General features: G+C 38.9%; 1 protein-coding gene and 1 long non-coding RNA gene across 4 annotated transcripts; both read left to right on the top strand.

Moving 5' to 3' along the window:
* Positions 1–5,085: 5,085 nt before the first annotated feature.
* LOC113470893 lies at positions 5,086–6,783 on the top strand. Its single transcript, XR_003393790.1, has 3 exons — positions 5,086–5,267; positions 5,471–6,526; positions 6,657–6,783. It is a non-coding gene; the product is annotated as an uncharacterized LOC113470893 (long non-coding RNA).
* Positions 6,784–10,417: 3,634 nt separating this feature from the next.
* Positions 10,418–17,107, top strand: LOC103517624. Of its 3 annotated transcripts, none has more exons than XM_026829650.1 (5): positions 10,418–11,255; positions 12,874–13,120; positions 13,529–13,607; positions 13,862–13,939; positions 16,610–17,107. In XM_026829650.1, exons 2-5 carry the CDS (start codon positions 12,905–12,907, stop codon positions 16,858–16,860), a joined length of 624 nt encoding a protein of 207 aa, XP_026685451.1. In that variant the 5' UTR covers positions 10,418–11,255; positions 12,874–12,904; the 3' UTR covers positions 16,861–17,107. The 3 variants fall into 3 exon arrangements, with proteins under 3 accessions (XP_026685451.1, XP_026685450.1, XP_026685449.1); XM_026829649.1 differs by lacking the exon at positions 10,418–11,255 and adding an exon at positions 12,034–12,259; XM_026829648.1 differs by lacking the exon at positions 10,418–11,255 and having other exon boundaries at positions 12,748–13,120.
* The last annotated feature ends 2,041 nt before the right edge of the window (positions 17,108–19,148 follow it).

Genomic DNA, 19,148 nt, shown 5'->3' with positions numbered 1-19,148 from the left:
TGAAAATGACAAAGATTCGATTTTACTCAATCTGCATAGGGAAATATTTGAAGTTGAACATACAAGAGCAAAAAAATGGATTCAAGTGTAAATTGTCTATATACGTACAATAATATAACTAACTATGTACCTACCCATGCTCATAGGTGAGATGAACTCATGTATGTTCTCAGACAATGAAGATTCAAGACACTACCACAGACCTTGTGTCTTGTGTGCAAACAGTGTTTTGTCTACGGCTTGTCGGTTGTTTGTCTAGGCACACTATCTCCTATCAGTCTATCTGTTATGATAACTCTCAGTTCCCTGACACCGGACAGAAAGATACAACACGTAATCTTCGAAAACCTAGGATAAGTTCGATCTCAGGCAAAAGTTTGATAGGAAGAGTTGTCTGAGGTTTTTACGGAGATAAAAGGAAATTGAACTCTCTGCAAGTATTAGACACAATAGGATCTCCTGATAGAAATGATTCATCTAAGATTGTAGGACATGGACATTCTACTCTGCTATTGATGGCTGCATTGGATATGCCTATACAACTATTATTTATTGATTGATATCACCAGCAAGATTATTGGATTTAGTGGTCTATCGGTCATAACTCTGATCATGTTTAACACAGGACACACAAGGTGCTTGTCAAAGCCTGGTACACAAGTTACAGTTTGTCTGCAAACTTATCTATCAACATGGCATCACCCTCTCTTTCGATAGATCGATGGCGAACGACAATTTCGCCCAGACTGCATGCCTGAAACTTGCCGTACACACGTACGATCTATCGAAAGACAAAGTTGTGAGCCCCAAGTTCGAAGATAAGTCTGCAGACAAATCATAGCGTATGCACCGGGCTTTGACACAATGACACATGACGGTCTGCCAGAAACAAAACACAGGGACATAGCCTCACACTATACCTTTTGTTATTACTATCGTAATAATAAAGGAAGGACGGGCTGAAAATGACAAAGATTCGATTTTACTCAATCTGCATAGGATAGGGAAATTTTTGAAGTTGAACATACAAGAACAAAAAATGGATTCAAGTGTAAACTGTCTATATACGTACAATAATATAACTAACTATGTACCTACCCATGCTCATAGGTGAGATGAACTCATGTATGTTCTCAGACAATGAAGATTCAAGACACTACCACAGACCTTGTGTCTTGTGTGCAAACAGTGTTTTGTCTACGGCTTGTCAGTTGTTTGTCTAGGCGCAGTACCTCCTATCAGTCTATCTGTTATGATAACTCTCAGTTCCCTCAGACACCGGACAGAAAGATACAACACGTAATCTTCGAAAACCTAGGATAAGTTCGATCTCAGGAGTCTCCGATATTGGTCTGTCTGAGACAATATCCAACCTGTAAGTCCAATGAAACAACTACAAATCTTTATGCAATGAGAAGTTTCTTTTTGGCTGCAACCCTCATCATAGGTATATATATTATGTAGATAGCTTGGTTATTGAACACCACAACCTACAAAATCTTACTCATTGTAACAAACAGGACCGCTTCGCCGTTGGTCCTCAGTATAAAATTGGGTAATTTTACACACGTAATAAACCTACCTGTAAGATTAGTTTCCTATGAATATAGCTAATCGATTCTTTCCAGGAACGTGCGCTGGTATTTCTTATTATATCGATCGATATTGATTTCATGCCGTTGGAATTCGCACAGGCCTTTTCATTTTAACAGCCACTCTCTAACATTGTTGCCTCTTGTTATTGTTCAGCATTGTTTTGACACCGGGTTAGGTAGCAAGCAAAATAAATTACCCGAACAATACTTGTTGCTTGTCCCTCCTCACATTAGATAGCCCAACATCCTGTAAGATAGGTGTGTGTTTAAGCCTATTATACTTTTTTTTCGAAGAGTCGTTTATTTTCCGCTTAACAATGAACTGGACAGCGTATTAGAAGTAGGCATAATGAAGTTTTATCATTGTAAAGTTATCAGCGAAACTCTTATGCCAGAATGCATTGTGTTTACTTTGGGCTTGCATAATGTTCAGCCAGACCCGGTGGAACTTTGGTGAGAGAAATGCGTTTTGTGAAGGAATTAATATGTGGACATCTAGACGTGCTGATCTGATTTGTGGAAGAACCTCTAGAACGATGCGATGTCTGGAAAAGTTCAGTTCGTTTGCCCATATTAAGAGATGGAGTTAGCAAGTGGTAATTGCACGCTGAATTCACCAGATCCTAATGGATCCTAATCTCTAAAGTTCCTAATCTCTAAAGTTGAGCATGGTTGGTATCCGGATGGGTGGTTAGATCGGCAATAATCACCCATCTGGAAAAGCGTGCTCGCTTTTTCCGGCCTCACTCCAGCTAGGTGAGGTTAATGTGATGACACGGGTAGCTTGTCGAGGAATGGTGACTTAAACCCCCCATTTATTCTGATTTTTTGGACATCCTGAAGTATACATTCTCATTCTTCCCGTCACTTAAAACCTTAGCAGCTGTACAATGTACATTGACGTCACACCTTTTTTAGCGCTCACGTGAAGTGATAGCAGTGTGGCTATCCTGAACGAAATTACATACAATCCTACAATATTATGGGAAAACTTTGTACTACGTCTTTCTGACTCCCCATGAACTCACGTTACTCACGTGACGTGGTGGTAGTGTGTTTCTACCTTAGTTAGCATCGTGATGGGTGACTTTGATAGCTTGTCCCAGGCACAGGGTCCCAGTCACCTCCACACCACTGGTCAAATTCACCCGTCCACTCCTCTGATAGGTGATAGGGCTGTCTCCTTCTTATCCCTCCACTAATAGGGAAGGTAGGGCACCCATTTGCCCCTATTGTGTGATACGAAACAATACCGGTAAAGTATCGCTCTTAATGAATAATATTTTAAAACTGATAGCCTGGCTATTATCTAAGTGCTGCCTTATAGGACATGTTGCTGTTTTATCTAATGGTCACCCATAAGGTAAACACTATGGACTTATGGCGGGCAGTGGCGTGTGGTGAGCTTTTCAAAAGGAGAAGCTGGAAACTGAATCATTTGGGGGTGGATGTCACCTTTTTTTCCGGCTCTTAGAAGGCCTGTTAAGCTAACAGCCTGTTAAATTCCATTTGATTTGTATAGGTTTAACAGGCTGTTAAGCTAAAAGCCTGTGAGGTTAAATGTGATTTGTATTAAGCTTTAACAGGCTGTTACGGACTAAAAAGTATGTTGGTGAAACCCACCCTTACCTTACTATTTTCGGCTTTGATCGTTCAGAAGACACATCAATGAAAAATTGCAACAAAATTTCAATAGAAGAGAAAATAATTGCTTCAGGAGTGTTCTAAAGGTAGTTTTCGGGCCCCCCTGGTTCAATATGATTCGATGAACCGGGAGAGGAGGGAGGGAAATCCCCCAAAATTAAAGACAGGGACCTCCCTGGCTATTATCTAAGTGCTGCCTTATAGGACATGTTGCTGTTTTATCTAATGGTCACCCATAAGGTAAACACTATGGACTTATGGCAGGCAGTGGCGTGTGGTGAGCTTTTCAAAAGGAGAAGCTGGAAACTGAATCATTTGGGGGTGGATGTCAATCATGTTACCTTTTTTTCCGGCTCTTAGAAGGCCTGTTAAGCTAACAGCCTGTTAAATTCCATTTGATTTGTATAGGTTTAACAGGCTGTTAAGCTAAAAGCCTGTGAGATTAAATGTGATATGTATTAAGCTTTAACAGGCTGTTATGGACTAAAAAGTATTTTGGTGAGACCCACCCTTACCTTACTATTTTCGGGTTTAATCGTTCAGAAGACAGAAGACACATCAATGAAAAATTGCAACAAAATTTCAATAGAAGAGAAAATAATTGCTTCAGAAGTGTTCTAAAGGTAGTTTTCGGGCCCCCCTGGTTCAATATGATTCGATGGACCGGGAGAGGAGGGAGGAAAATGCCCCAAAATTAAAGACAGGCACCTTACAGCCCCCACTAAATGTCCCTACGAGACCCCAAAGCGTCTGTGGTTTTGGGCCCCCGTGGGGCCTCCGGGGTGGGATGTACCCCACTGGCATTACCCCCGTGGAAGAGGTGGTTCCCTATCTCCCATTGTGGCCGCACCACTGATGGCAGTCTAAACACACTGGGGTGTTATCGGCATATCTATTTGTCATGGTTACTTGGGCCAGGATTACCATGAGTGGCCTATAGTGGCCAAGTTTGTGGCCTACGCATGCTTCCCTATCTCCCATTGTGGCCGCACCACTGATGGCAGTCTAAACACACTGGGGTGTTATCGGCATATCTATTTGTCATGGTTACTTGTTACTTGGGTCAGGATTACCATGAGTGGCCTGTAGTGGCCAAGTTTGTAGCCTACGCATGCCTTATTTGAGCATTGGAGCTTTTCTTTTTTGAGCATTTCCTTTGGACTTCTTGTTTAGAATTAAGGAAAAGGGAGAGAAAAATAAAGAAGATATCTTGGAGGGAAAGGAAGAAAATGCTGAAAGATCTAAGAGTAACCTTAACCTCATAGGGTAACCTTAGATCTAAGGGTAACCTTGGATCCCTAGGGGGAAAAATTAGGGTAAGAGAATAGAAGAAAAATGGAGAAATTGATAAGAAGAGAAGGAGCGAGAAAGATGGGAAAAAAAGGAAAGAAAAAAGACTCGGAGGATGTGAAATTCGGACAGCATGGAGATGAAGATGGAGGTGATGAGGAGCCGGAGATTGGAGTGTGAAAAGTGGAGTATGGAGTATTTTGTTTATTTTTACACGCTAAGCAACAAGGCTTTTGGTGGATCTTGAAAAAATGGAATAGGGAAATAGGAAATGCGTGTGAAAATTAGAGTGTACATAAATAGTGTTTGAAGATGGAATATTGCGAAAAGTCCAACACTTAGTTCTACATAATAGGTAGGCAGTAGGCATCCAATTAGATATGCACAGAGTTGAACATTTCAACATTATAGGTAGGTAAGGTCGGGGGAAAAAATAAATAATATTTTTGGTGGATCTTGATTTTTTTTTATATATATATATTCTTTTAACGTGAAAACTGAAAATGGCATTTGAGTAAGCAATGAGCACGAGCAAGAAGCCCCCCCCCCTTATTAAAATTTTGTACTTTCCTTCCTTCTTTTTTTATTACTTTTTTCTCCTTAGAATCACATTAAAAATAATATCCTAATCAACTATTATTGTGTTTATTTTATTATAAGAAACTAAATGATGCATTTACACTGTCCAAAAACTCGAGATATTTCTATGGAATATGTTTAATCTACTGCAAACAGTAGGTATCTCAGTAATAAAACTGAGAAATCCGAAAATCTGTCTCCATTGGTATCGCATCAGATGAGATTTATCTCATGAGATATCTCATGAGTTAAATCTCATGAGATAAAACTCATCGTGTATGGCCGGCCTAAATGATGCATTTACACCGTCCAAAAACTCGAGATATTTCTATGGAATATGTTTAATCTACTGCAAAAAGTAGGTATCTCAGTAATAAAACTGAGAAATCTGAAAATCTGTCTCCACCTATTGAAATTATTTATTATTAACATATTTCTGAGTAAAAGTTGAATTCATAAAACAAATAAATAAAAAAACAAAATGCCCTCAGCTTAACAAAGTAACATTAGTTTAGAAATGATCAATGAAAAGGGTACCCTATACAATTGTACAAATCAAAAATACTATGATCGGATAATATACAATCTTGGATAAATGAAGGTCAGATAATTATATAAAACGATGTTTAATAGGTAAGGAGATGGAAAAAGTAGAAGAGGTAATTGATTTGAGAATAAGGTTTTAGTTTTTCAATAAAATCAAACAATTAAATGCCTGTCACCTAAAACTAATCTGAAAGAAACTACTGTAAGTGTTGTGCAAAAATATAGAAGGTGGATTGGGGTGGAAAAATCGCGGATGTTTAAAATCTTCTATCATTACGTCTAATTTTAACTGTTCTCAATGATTACCTACTCTTAAAATTCAATCTTGTAAATTTGAAAGAAATACAATATTACCATATGTTATTGTGAGGTCAGAAGTTCTTCTGAGTTCATATATGATTACAGACTTAATTATTAATTAGATTATTCAATTCAGGGCCCCATGGGTTGATATCTTATGTACCAATAAAGAAATGTGATGAGAGAACTTGTGTCACTTTCCATCCAATCCAACTTCTTGCGGAAAACCCTAAAAGAAAGTTTCCAAAACTTTCGGACTAGGGACATTAGAAAATAAAGATAAAGAATAAAGAGGAGAAAAAAAAAACTACCATAAATATATGTTCATTACACTTTACATTTGTAGGTACAGATAGTGATTGGGGGGGTGGATAACAAAATATCTATATATAAATTAATATCACAAAACTGGGATATCGCGCGGGGGGGTTGTGACACTCTACACTTTGACTGTGGGCTTATTGAAATAGTTGTTACGCGTGGTGTAGCTAGTGGTCTGGTTGTAGTAGTTGATGGCGGGTGGCATCCACTTCTGTTGCTGTCTCATAGAGTACTGCCCAGAGGGGGGTGAGGTGGACATGGGGGGCATCCAGGGTTGCTGGGGAGGCGCCATATTGAACCAGTGTCTGGTTGTAGTAGTTGATGGCGGGTGGCATCCACTTCTGTTGCTGTCTCATAGAGTACTGCCCAGAGGGGGGTGAGGTGGACATGGAGGGCATCCAGGGTTGCTGGGGAGGCGCCATATTGAACCAGCTCTGACCCATAGACCCATTATTATGATATTGGTTCTGTTGCTGACTCATGTTGAGGGACATTTTGGATTTGTGATGGTTCGGGTTGGCGTTGTTGAGTTTTTGATTTTTGATGTTGCTATTGTTGAGGGTGGCTTGTCTTCGGTTGTTGGTATTGTTGATATTGGACAGGATGGGTTTTTGTTTCAGAGGTGAGTTCTGTGGAAACAGAGAGAAGGGAAACGAAATTAGTCATGTGCCTCATCTAGTAAGAATATGAATTAGACACCAAAAGACAGTGGTATTTTCTTCTTAAGACAAAATTGAGAAGGTTAATAATTCTAATTCGTTAACTTTGACTTGTGAAACTAAACTCTATTAAAATATAAACACCCTGTATCTTCCTTGACTTATCAAACTAAACTCTATCAAGTACAAAATCATACGGGATGGATCCAAAGATTTCAAATCAGTTAATTTCCTTTGGTTATCATTTTGGAAACAGAGAGAGGGGAAACGAAATTAGTCATGTGCCTCATCTAGTAAGAATATGAATTAGACACCAAAAGAGAAACTTAACCCTTTTTTTTTTAAAAATTTTTTTTTTTTTTTTTTTTTTTTTTTACTGCTAGGTAGGATTGTAGAAAAAATATATATATTAAAAATTAATAAAAATAAGCTACCCTGTATGCGTACAATACTACTTCAGACTTGAAGTTGTTATTGTGCTAAAGTTTTGTAGGACGATAGGCCATAGAACTCTTCGCCATGAGAGCGAGAGAGAGAAGGCAAACAGTTCAATGTATTGATAGAAGGTAAAGCGAGATAGGGACGGAGAGAGAGAGAGATCTAAATGTGTTCAACTAGTATCACGGAGCTTGGAAGGTAAAACTAGGTGACCAGTGTCGGATATGTTCGTATTCTCGTATACATATTCGTATATAAATGTCTTCGTAGAAGTACGTACTCGAATTCTCGTAAAAATTACCAGAATATAAAGTGACCAAGTTTTCGTTTCATAGAAATTTTCGCGCTTTGCAAAAGCGTATGAAGCATGAGGACATTTTTTTATTGACTTTTTGCACTGGATTTTTCATACTCCCTACCTAGATTATCGACAGCAGTTAACTCTCCCAATATCATACCATTCCCCCATTTGTAAAATCTGAATTCGCCCTAGATTTCATAACCTTGGGGTTGGAAAACCCCGTGAAAAGCATCCTCCGATGGTGTCTTCAACAGTGAGACCATTAGTCCTCCTTCAGCAACCAGTCGCCACTGGTGGTTTATCATAGGATCATTATGTATAGGGCCGGGACTATGAACCATACATTATACTTACATTATCGAGGTAAAAACAGACTAATCTACGCAACATGTGGATAAATATAGACAGCCTATTCTGATTTCCAATGTTATTCAATGACACCCATAGATGACTAGATATTAGGTCCATGACTATACATTGCGGCGTTTGAATACATTAGAGTGGGGGCTGACAAAATCCACGCTGTATGGAATATCGATAGATCTGTTATTTCGATAAATTGAATACTGGTGTGAGTAAAAGGCCAAACTTTAGTCTAGTTAACTTGCATGGTAGGGCATCTGCCTTGTAAGCGCTAGGTTGTGGTGTCAATTCCCGCCCGGGGCGAACTTTACCCTAAGCAAGTAAGGTCCGTTCTCGGAACGGCTGAATATCTCCTATCCTGTCCTTCTCTTTTCGATTTTGGGATGATACGATTAGTACTGTAACGGTAGTATGAAGCCAACAACGGGACACAAAGGAAAACAATAGGAAAATTAGAATGTAGAGAATTCAGAAGAGGAAAAAAAAAGGAACCCACTCTAATTTTCGCCAGTGGAAAAACGAAACGAATTTTCCCCAGCGGGGTTTATAGTAAAATTCTGGGTAAAGGACTGGCGAACTTTAACCCTTCAGGTGAGCTGGAAGAAATTCGAAGCACGGTGGCCGACGAAGACAATCGGGTTAGTCTGGTATGTCTGAAGAATCAAATGCAAACTCCGCCCTGTGTCTCTTATCGCGCATCTGATGAGGGACATACTACGGGATGGACATTTGGGCATGCTAAGACACAGACCACATGCGCCTAATGTAGCAGTTGTTTCATCTCTTTAGGGAGTAGATACCAACCTGGAGTAAAAGCTGGCATTGGCAATAACCTTATCCGGCCCAAGTGGGATGAGGAATAGCCACGATTGCCCAGATGGTCTCCCATCCAAATACCAACCTTTCGCAGCGTTGCTTAACTTGGAGTTTAGACCAACCTGGAGTAAAAGCTGGCATTGTTGCCGCTATGAACGCTACAAACTCTTTCCCATCCAGATAGCCAGTCTTGGCAACATCCAATTTGCTCACCACCTCCACCACTTCGTCATAACTGGGTGGTTCATACATACGACGTTTGATAAGTTTCGATATGACCTGTAAAGAATAATTTCCAGTCATGACCACCCTGTATGGTTGGGCCTTGAGGCTTTTTAGCTAATGGAAAAAAAAAACTCTCAGTAGTTCCTGGCAGTCTAGTTCGCTTGATTGGTAGAGCGTCTGCCTTGTAAGCGCTATGTCGCGGGTACGATTCCCGCCAGGGGCGAATTTTCTTCGAAATAGACAAGGTTCGTTCTTGGAACGGCTTGCTTTCTCCTATCCTGTCTTCCTTCCTTAAATAATGCCAGTACTGGACGCTACTCAATGAAGCTTTTCTTTTTTGAGCATTTCCTTTGGACTTCTTGTTTAGAATTAAGGAAAAGGGAGAGAAAAATAAAGAAGATATCTTGGAGGGAGAGGAAGAAAATTCTGAAAGATCTAAGGGTAACCTTAGATCTCTCTAGGGGGGAAAAATTAGGGGAAGAGAATAGAACAAAAATAGAGAAATTGATAAGAAGAAAAGGAGCGAGAAAGATGGGAGAAAAAGGAAAGAAAGTGAATGGAGAAAGAGAGGAAAATGAGGAAATTTTACCTAGAGAAAATTTTTGAGGGAAATCAATATAGAAAGAGAGAAGGAAAATGGAGAAAAGGCTGGAGAAAGATAAAGGGAGAGAGAGAAAGATAGAGAGAGAGAGAAAGAGAGAGAGAGAGAGAAAGGGGGGAGAGCAACTGAGTAGGAGTAGGTTTGGATTTGGAGATAAAGTTTGGGAGGAACAAAATACATATAGGTACCTACCTACTTATGTATTAGGGTTTTGTTCTAGGGATCTAGGGTTAGGGTTAGGGTCCAAAACATTATGCCCCTATCTTTGATGGATAACAAATACACCCGTACAGGTTAGATACGTGTGAGTGAGAGAGGGAAAGATAAATAGAAAGAGCGACCCCTGTTTGTTTTTGGTGATAAGAGAATTTCTGTTACCTATACCTTGTTCTCTCTCTCTCTCTCTCTATCTCTCTCTCTCTTTCTCTCTCTCTCTTTCTTTTTCTCTTTCTTCAACAAAGGGAAGAAAATTGAAATTTGGCACATCCACTAAAATTTGCTGCTCTACCAACACATGCAGTCATTTGAAAGGGTACAAAAGAATTTGAAGCACCCTAAATAAAAATTAATAAAAAAACAGCCTCTCTCTCTCTCTCTCTCTCTCTCTCTCTCTCTCTCTCTCTCTCTCTCTCTCTCTCTCTCTCTCTCTTTCTTTCTTCAACTAGGTATAGATGTAAGTAAGAATATTTACAAAGGGGAAAAATGGAAACTGGGCACATCCGCTAAACTACTGCTGCTCTACTAACACATGCAGTCATTTGAAAGAGCACTAAAGAATTTGAAGCACCCTAAATAAAAATTAATAAAAAACAGCATAAAGAAAGTTCAATTAACCTTTGAGTGGTTTCGGGTTGCTTTGCTTCCTTCTGGACATTGTGATCCTGCCGAAGACTGCTGATGAAAAGTTACCACCTGATCACACCAGGGTTAATCTGGGAGCTGTGCTGAGTCAAATCCATACTAATCAACACCCTGGGAGAGTTACCAAATGGCTCCAAAAAGTTGTCACTTTTGATGAAACCGTCACACAGAAAAAACGATTAAAGGTTTGAAAGAACAATAAAATTGATGAAAAGATGTTTTAGTTTGGTTAATTACTGTGAAAGTTAATTATTTATGTATTGGACAAGTGATTTTGACCAACTTTTGTTTCTTGTGGGCTAAGGTCATTGGGGGATCAAAACGGATAGTTAAAATAGGTAATTTTGACCTAAAACTAAAAAATGGTAAGTTTGACCACTACTCTGCCACAAGCTGACAAATCGTCACTATCTGCAATCGATCGTTTTAAACGGTGCTCCAAAATGACCAATAAAAATTTACAATTAAAAACAACGATAAAACGGCGGTATTTGGAGAGATGAAAATTTCGGTTATAATTTTCCGTTTTTTGCACCCGCTCTGATAACGAACAAAAAAGTAATATATCCACTCTTTTTTATCACTTTTTATTATCATTTAAAAGATAACGGCTCATCGTGATGTGCCCAATAATGCAAGCTGGTTTTCGATGCTATTTTTTGTGTGTAAGTCGATAATGCGAAATTTGTCTGTTCATGTGTTTGTGATTTTGTCAGGTAGGTATTGCGAATTCTAGGGTAGGTATTGTAGGAATTTATCGAAATGGGTACCTATTTATTTTGATGATCTATCACTTAGATTAGATTTGAATTAGATTACTTTTTTGTCAAATAGACGTCACTATTGTCAAATAGGTGAAAACTTTGTTGAGTGCCCTTTAACAAATCAAAAAGACAGGTAAGTTAATACTAAACTTATTCAAATAAAATATAGTTTTCGGTTTCGGAATTTGTTTTAGTTGATAGCGAAAGCCGGTCACATGGGTTTTGTATTAGGCTGCTTGTTTATTTTATCATGGGATGCGATGATTTTATTTATTGAGTTATAACAATTTTGTAAATTAAATCAGTTCCACACTCCGATAAAAATCAAACAACGTTTTTAATCAAAAGAACAACAAAATTATCGTAAAAATTTTAGTTGAAAAAAATCGTGCACGAAAACAATACCACCTCAGTTGTTCATTGGACAAGCGTCTAGCAACAACTAACGCGCGAAACGCGAATCTCGGGGAAAAACGAACTGAACTTTCAACCAGAATTTTCAAAAAACGCGGGCGAAAATCCTGCTGGACTGGACCCAAAAGATTTTCTCTCAACCAACCGATTGATAGAACTGACAGAACTTACTAACGCGCGAAACGCGAATCTCGGGGAAAAACGAACTGAACTTTCAACCAGAATTTTCAAAAAACGCGGGCGAAAATCCTGCTGGATCCAAAAGATTTTCTCTCGACCAACCGATTGACAGAACTGAGTAACTGACAGAACTTTTTTTTTCGGGCTGATAAGGATTGAAAAATCGTTATCGGGTTTTATCAGTGAATGTGTTAAAGATAAGAACTGCCTCTTTCTCTCCGGTCTCCGGGCAGGGTTCTGCGTTCTGGGCGTTACTTAGAGGAGGACCTAAGTCTTCTAGTGATGGTTATGTTTGTCTACTAGTTGTTCTAGTGGTGACTCGCCGGACTGGTTCTCCCTAGAACTTATCGCTGGGAAACGTGGTGAGTTCGTGAAAGATCTATACCTACCCCATAGTAGGTGGGTACTCTGCCGCGGATTGAATAAGTTTCTGGTTTCTGCTGATTTGTCTGGGACAGTGCCTTGCGCCTTTGTCAGGCTGAAAGAGGGGGACTGCCTTTGAAATGATGGTGTCCTATGTTGCATTGGCTAGAATGACGAGTGACGGTCTTTTTCAAGAGGTTTGACATAGGGAACTGTAACTACTATGGTCTTATCGTCCCGAAATCGAAGAGAGAAGGAAGCCAGGATAGGAGAAAGCCAGCCGTTCCGAAAACGAACATTATCCCATCAGGACAAAATCCGCCCCGGGCGGGAATCGAGTGACGGTCTTCCTTTGCGAATTTGTCTTGTAGTGTATGTAGGTCAGAAAACTGTAAAAAAATTTCAGCCTAATCACGTGATAGTTAATATTTAATTAATTTTATTTTTAAATGTTGAAAATGACTTCCACCACTTCTACCTACCTACTTAAAAAATAATTTCCTACTTCAGACTCTACCTCAAAAGAAAGTAATGCTCGTATGGCCGTAACATAATTTACACGATTTCTAATATTTTACAAACTCGCAAACACATAATTTCCGATTTTCGTCAGTTTTCGTTCGATTTCCGTCACGTCTTCTCCCATGGCGACCGAAAACCGGTTGACTGTGACGGCCGAAATTCAGCGCCGGTGCACGGAACTGGTTCTGGGATCGGAAAAGTTCAACGTCAAGCTCCTGCCGCTATTTTTGGAATCGCTCGGGTGCTGTCTGAGTAAATCGGAAGTTGAAGAGATCATCGCTAGCGTACCGAAGAAAAAGTTTACCGGAAACACACTGCCCTGTGTCACCCTCAGTAAGGTAGGTACAAGTTACACTAGGCTCGCACACCGGAGATTCCAGATTTGATTCCCGGAGGGATCGGAGTTTTTTCGACACGGTGTTTGGAGTTCGAGGTACACTCAGCCTCGTGAGGACAATTGAGGAGCTTCCATTGAGTAGCGTCCAGTACTGGCATTATTTAGAGAAGGAAGACAGGATAGGAGAAAGCAAGCCGTTCCAAGAACGAACCATGTCTATTTCGAAGAAAATTCGCCCCTGGCGGGAATCGTACCCGCGACATAGCGCTTACAAGGCAGACGCTCTACCAACCAAGCGAACTAGACTGCCAGGAACTACTGAGAGTTATTTTTTCCATTAGCTAAAAACTTAAAAAGCCTCAAGGCCCAACCATACAGGGTGGTCGTGACTGGAAGTTATTCTTTACAGGTCATATCGAGACTTATCAAACGTCGTATGTATGAACCACCCAGTTATGACGAAGTGGTGGAGGTGGTGAGCAAATTGGATGTTGCCAACTTATCAATATTTTTTTCAAAATAAAATATCCCTTTTATATAAGTATTATGTATTAAATTAGACTAGATACAAGGGTAAGGCAAATAAAATAAATCCATTATTTTTTCAAGAGAGAAAAACAGAAAATAAAATAATATTAAAATTTTGTACTTTCCTTCCTTCTTTTTTTATTACTTTTTTCTCCTTAGAATCACATTAAAAATAATATCCTAATCAACTATTGTGTCTATTTTATTATAAGAAATGTTGCCAACACTGGCTATCTGGATGGGAAAGAGTTTGTAGCGTTCATAGCGGCAACAATGCCAGCTTTTACTCCAGGTTGGTCTAAACTCCAAGTTAAGCAACGCTGCGAAAGGTTGGTATTTGGATGGGAGACCATCTGGGCAATCGTGGCTATTCCTCATCCCACTTGGGCTGGATAAGGTTATTGCCAATGCTTGCTTTTATTCCAGGTTGGTATCTACTCCCTAAAGAGATGAAACAACTGATACATTAGGCGCATGTGGTCTGTGTCTTAGCATGCCCAAATGTCCATCCCGTAGTATGTCCCTCATCAGATGCGCGATAAGAGACACAATACTTCCCATTTATAGGTGCTGGGTCAACTCGAAAACACCAGAAAGTTAACCCGTTGAAATATTTGCAATCGAAAACCTTTTTTTGTCGATAGTGGGATTCGAACCTGGGACCTTCCGCATGGCAAGCAAGTGCATTTAATCATTTATTTAATCAACCAATCAGATAATCCAAGAGTTAAACTTGAACCGAGTTTAAACTCACTTTGTGGGGACCTAAGTCTTCTAGTGATGGTTATGTTTGTCTACTAGTTGTTCTAGTGGTGACTCGCCGGACTGGTTCTCCCTAGAACTTATCGCTCGGAAACGTGGTGAGTTCGTGAAAGATCTATACCCCATAGTAGGTGGGTACTCTGCCGCGGATTGAATAGGTTCCTGGTTTCTGCTGGATTTGTCTGGGACAGTGCCTTGCGCCTTTGCCAGGCTGAAAGAGGGGGACTGCTTTTGAAATGATGGTGTCCTATGTTGCATTGGCTAGAATGACGAGTGACGGTCTTTTTCAAGAGGTTTGACAGAGGGAACTGTCACTACTATGGTCTTATCGTCCCGAAATCGAAGAGAGAAGGAAGCCAGGATAGGAGAAAGCCAGCCTTCCGAAAACGAACATTATTCGATCAGGATAAAATCCGCCCCGGACGGGAATCGAGTGACGGTCTTCCTTTGCGAATTTGTCTTGTAGTGTATGTAGTATGTAGGTCAGAAAACTGTAAATTTTCTCAGCCTAATCACGTGATAGTTCATATTTAATTAATTTTATTTTTAAATGTTGAAAATGACTTCCACTACTTCTACCTAGGTACCTACCTACTTAAAAAATAATTTCCTACTTCAGACTCTGCCTCAAAAGAAAATAATGCTCGTATGGCCGTAACATAATTTCCACTATTTCTAATATTTTACAAACTCGCAAACACATCATAATCCGATTTTCGTCAGTTTTCGTTCGATTTCCGTCACGTTCCCCCCCTTAAATACAGCCCTGAGATCTAAATACATAATAGGTATTAGAGTACAGAATTTTTTGCTAAATGCCTCAACCCAGTTTTGCGCTGGGAAAAAAGATATCTCCACTAACTCTCCTTGCAAAAATTCGAGGTTGAATAATACGCCTGATAAATCTAATAAATTCGAGATATGCAATATGGTGTACATTGAAATTTTAAGTAGAGCAGATTGCATAACCATTTTATAAGTCGGGAGAGATATACAGATACGTTTTCCAGCTCAGCACGAGTTCTCAATGGGTAAATAAGATGAGCTTATTAAATGCATCAGTTCCCAACGGATCACTGAAGTTAGGCAACGTTGCGAGTGGTTGGTATTTGGATGGGAAACCATCGCGGTAATCGTGGCTATTCCTCACCCCCACATGGGCTGGGTAAGGTTAATGTGGGAAGGTGGGTACGCAGGTATCTTGTCGCCGAATGGGGAGGGTAAAACCCTTAGTACTTTTTTTTAGGTATTTCTATCAATGATGATGTTGTTGTTGTTAACGGAAGTTTGGCGCTACATCAATGATGATTGATGATAGATACTAATCTCTTTTCCGTTTATTAGAGTACCCACTTCGAGTTTCACTTTCACTGTGATGGTGTAAATTTTGTCCCAAGCACACAGGCTTGCCTGAAAATTTTATAGCAAATAAATAATTACCAAATTTTAACTATGCAAATATAAATTGTATTTTATTAATTTAATAACATTACTGCTCTAGTACTATTATTATGTTTTGATTAATTAATTAAATAAAAAATAATAAAAACACCACAAAAAATAGGTAGAAATGAAAGAAAGAAAAAAATCAAATTTGAATTCAAGATGAACAATTTTGTAGTAAAGATAGTCCTGGGGTGTGAGTAGTCCTTCTCCACGTTTTTCAATCTTGTAAATTTGAAAGAAATACAATATTACCATATGTTATTGTGAGGTCAGAAGTTCTTCTGAGTTCATATATGATTACAGATTACAGACTTACTTATTAATTAGATTATTCAATTCAGGGCCCCATGGGTTGATATCTTATGTACTAATAAAGAAATGTGATGAGAGAACTTGTGTCACTTTCCATCCAATCCAACTTCTTGCGGAAAACTCTAACAGAAAGTTTCCAAAAACTTTCGGACTAGGGACATTAGAAAATAAAGATAAAGAATAAAGAGGAGAGTAGAAGAGGTAATTGATTTGAGAATAAGGTTTTAGTTTTTCAATAAAATCAAACAATTAAATGCCTGTCACCTAAAACTAATCTGAGAGAAACTACTGTAAGTGTTATGCAAAAATATAGAAGGTGGATTGGGGTGGAAAAATCGCGAATGTTTAAAATCCTCTATGATTACGTCTAATTTTAAATATTCTTAATGATTACCTGATAGTAAAATTCTGGGTAAAGGACTGGCGAACTTTAACCCTTCAGGTGAGCTGGAAGAAATTCGAAGCACGGTGGCCGACGAAGACAACCGGGTTAGTCTGGTATGTCTGAAGAATCAAATGCAAACTCCGCCTTCTGCCTTCTCCATCTATCGCTACATGGAGGAGTTGATGGTGAATGGATTGGACGTGGAAGATCCAGAAGAGGACGAGTTGAGTGAAGACTCGGAGGATGTGAAATTCGGACAGCATGGAGATGAAGATGGAGGTGATGAGGAGCCGGAGATTGGAGTGTGAAAAGTGGAGTAGGAAATGTAATAAGTAGATATTATGAAAGAATGGAATAGGCAAATAGGAAATACCTACCGTGTGAAAATTAGAGAGTTGTTGTTGTTTACAAATGTCTGGAATTTTGACCAATGGCCTAAAATTAGAGAGTAAAAAGTGGAGTATGGAGTATTTTGTTTATTTACACGCTAAGCAACAAGGCTTTTGGTGGATCTTGAAAGAATGGAATAGGCAAATAGGAAATGCGTGTGAAAATAAGAGTGTACATAAATAGTGTTTGAATATTGCGAAAAGTCCAACACTTAGTTCTACTCTAAATAAAGATTTATTTTGTTTCTCTCGTGAAAACTGAAAATGGCATCTGAGTAAGCAATAAGCACATGAGCACGAGCAAGACGTCCCCCCCACCTCTAAATACAGCCCTGAGATCTAAATACATAATAGGTATTAGAGTACAGAATTTTTTGCTAAATGCCTCAACCCAGTTTTGCGCTGGGAAAAAAGATATCTCCACTAACTCTCCTTGCAAAAATTTGAGGTTGAATAATACGCCTGAAAAATCTAATAAATTCGAGATATGCAATATGGTGTACATTAAAATTTTAGGTAGAGAAGATTGCATAACCATTTTATAAGTCGGGAGAGATATACAGATACGTTTTCCAGCTCAGCACGAGTTCTCAATGGGTAAATAAGATGGGCTCATTAAATGCATCAGTTTCCAACGGATCACTGAAGTTAGGCAACGTTGCGAGTGGTTGGTATTTGGATGGGAGACCATCGGGGTAATCGTGGCTATTCCTCACCCCCACATGGGCTGGATAAGGTTAACGTGGGGAGGTGGGTACGCAGGTATCTGGTCGCCGAATGGGGAGGGTAAAACACTTATTACTTTTTTTTTAGGTAGGTACCTATTTCTATCAATGATGATGTTGTCGTTGTTGCTATGCTGGCTACATCAAACAGTTTCAAGACCGAGGAAGTTTGCCGCTACATCAATGATGATTGATGATAGATACTAATCTCTTTTCCGTTTATTAGAGTACCCACTTCAAGTTTCAAGAGTACCCAAAGTGAAACTTTCACTGTGATGGTGCAAATTTTGTCCCAAGCACACAGGCTTGCCTGAAAATTTTAAAGCAAATAAATAATTACCAAATTTTAATTATGCAAATATAAATTTTATTGTATTTTATTAATTTAATAACATTACTGCTCTAGTACTATTATTATGTTTTGATTAATTAATTAAATAAAAAATAATAAAAACACCACAAAAAATAGGTAGAAGTGAAAGAAAGAAAAAAATCAAATTTGAATTCAAAATGAACAATTTTGTAGTAAAGATAGTCCTAGGGTGTGAGTAGTCCTCCTCCACGTTGGTGCACCCTGGATAACGCTAATCAGACTACATTTGGACGCCAAACTGTCCTTTCCATCTCTTGGCTATATTGAATATTTTCATTGGATATAGGTACTGAAAGATGGTCCTATAATAACACAATAGTGGAACCCAAAAAAGACAACCAAATTTGCAATGGCTTTGGATAAGTTGCATCTTACTAACTGAATGCCAAATCAATTTCCAGATCAATATTACTTTATCATTAGTTTCAACCTAAATTTGTCAAACTGAGGTTGCAAATGATAACAAGAAATGAACATTCTCATTTGGAATTCTCGTAAAAATTACCAGAATATAAAGTGACCAAGTTTTCGTTTCATAGAAATTTTCGCGCTTTGCAAAAGCGTATGAAGCATGGGGACATTTTTAGATGCCGATTATTGACTTTTTGCACTGGATTTTTCATAGTCCCTACCTAGATTATCGACAGCAGTTAACTCTCCCAATATCATACCATTCCCCCATTTGTAAAATCTGAATTCGCCCTAGATTTCATCACCTTGTGGTTGGAAAACCCAGTGAAAAGCATCCTCCGATGGTGTCTTCAACAGTGAGACCATTAGTCCTCCTTCAGCAACCAGTCGCCACTAGTGGTTTATCATAGGATCATTATGTATAGGGCCGGGACTATGAACCATACATTATACTTACATTATCGAGGTAAAAACAGACTAATCTACGCAACATATGGATAAATATAGACAGACTATTCTGATTTCCAATGTTATTCAATGACACCTATAGATGACTAGATATTAGGTCCATGACTATACATTGCGGCGTTTGAATACATTAGAGTGGGGGCTGACAAAATCCACCCTGTATGGAATATCGATAGATCAGTTATTTCGATAAATTGAATACTGGTGTTAGTTAAAGGCCAAACTTTAGT

Source organism: Diaphorina citri, unplaced genomic scaffold (assembly GCF_000475195.1).
Source record: "Diaphorina citri unplaced genomic scaffold, Diaci psyllid genome assembly version 1.1 scaffold1911, whole genome shotgun sequence".
Lineage (NCBI taxonomy): Eukaryota > Metazoa > Arthropoda > Insecta > Hemiptera > Psyllidae > Diaphorina > Diaphorina citri.
This window is presented reverse-complemented; position numbering and strand designations above follow the sequence as displayed.

Excerpts from the sequence above, each read along its gene's own strand:
- LOC103517624 (XM_026829650.1), top strand. The coding sequence starts at position 12,905 with ATGGCGACCGAAAACCGGTTGACTGTGACGGCCGAAATTCAGCGCCGG. Across the intron at positions 13,121-13,528 it reads CCTGTGTCACCCTCAGTAAG|GTCATATCGAGACTTATCAA; the intron begins GTAGGTACAAGT and ends TATTCTTTACAG. Across the intron at positions 13,940-16,609 it reads AATGCCAGCTTTTACTCCAG|GTGAGCTGGAAGAAATTCGA; the intron begins GTTGGTCTAAAC and ends TTAACCCTTCAG.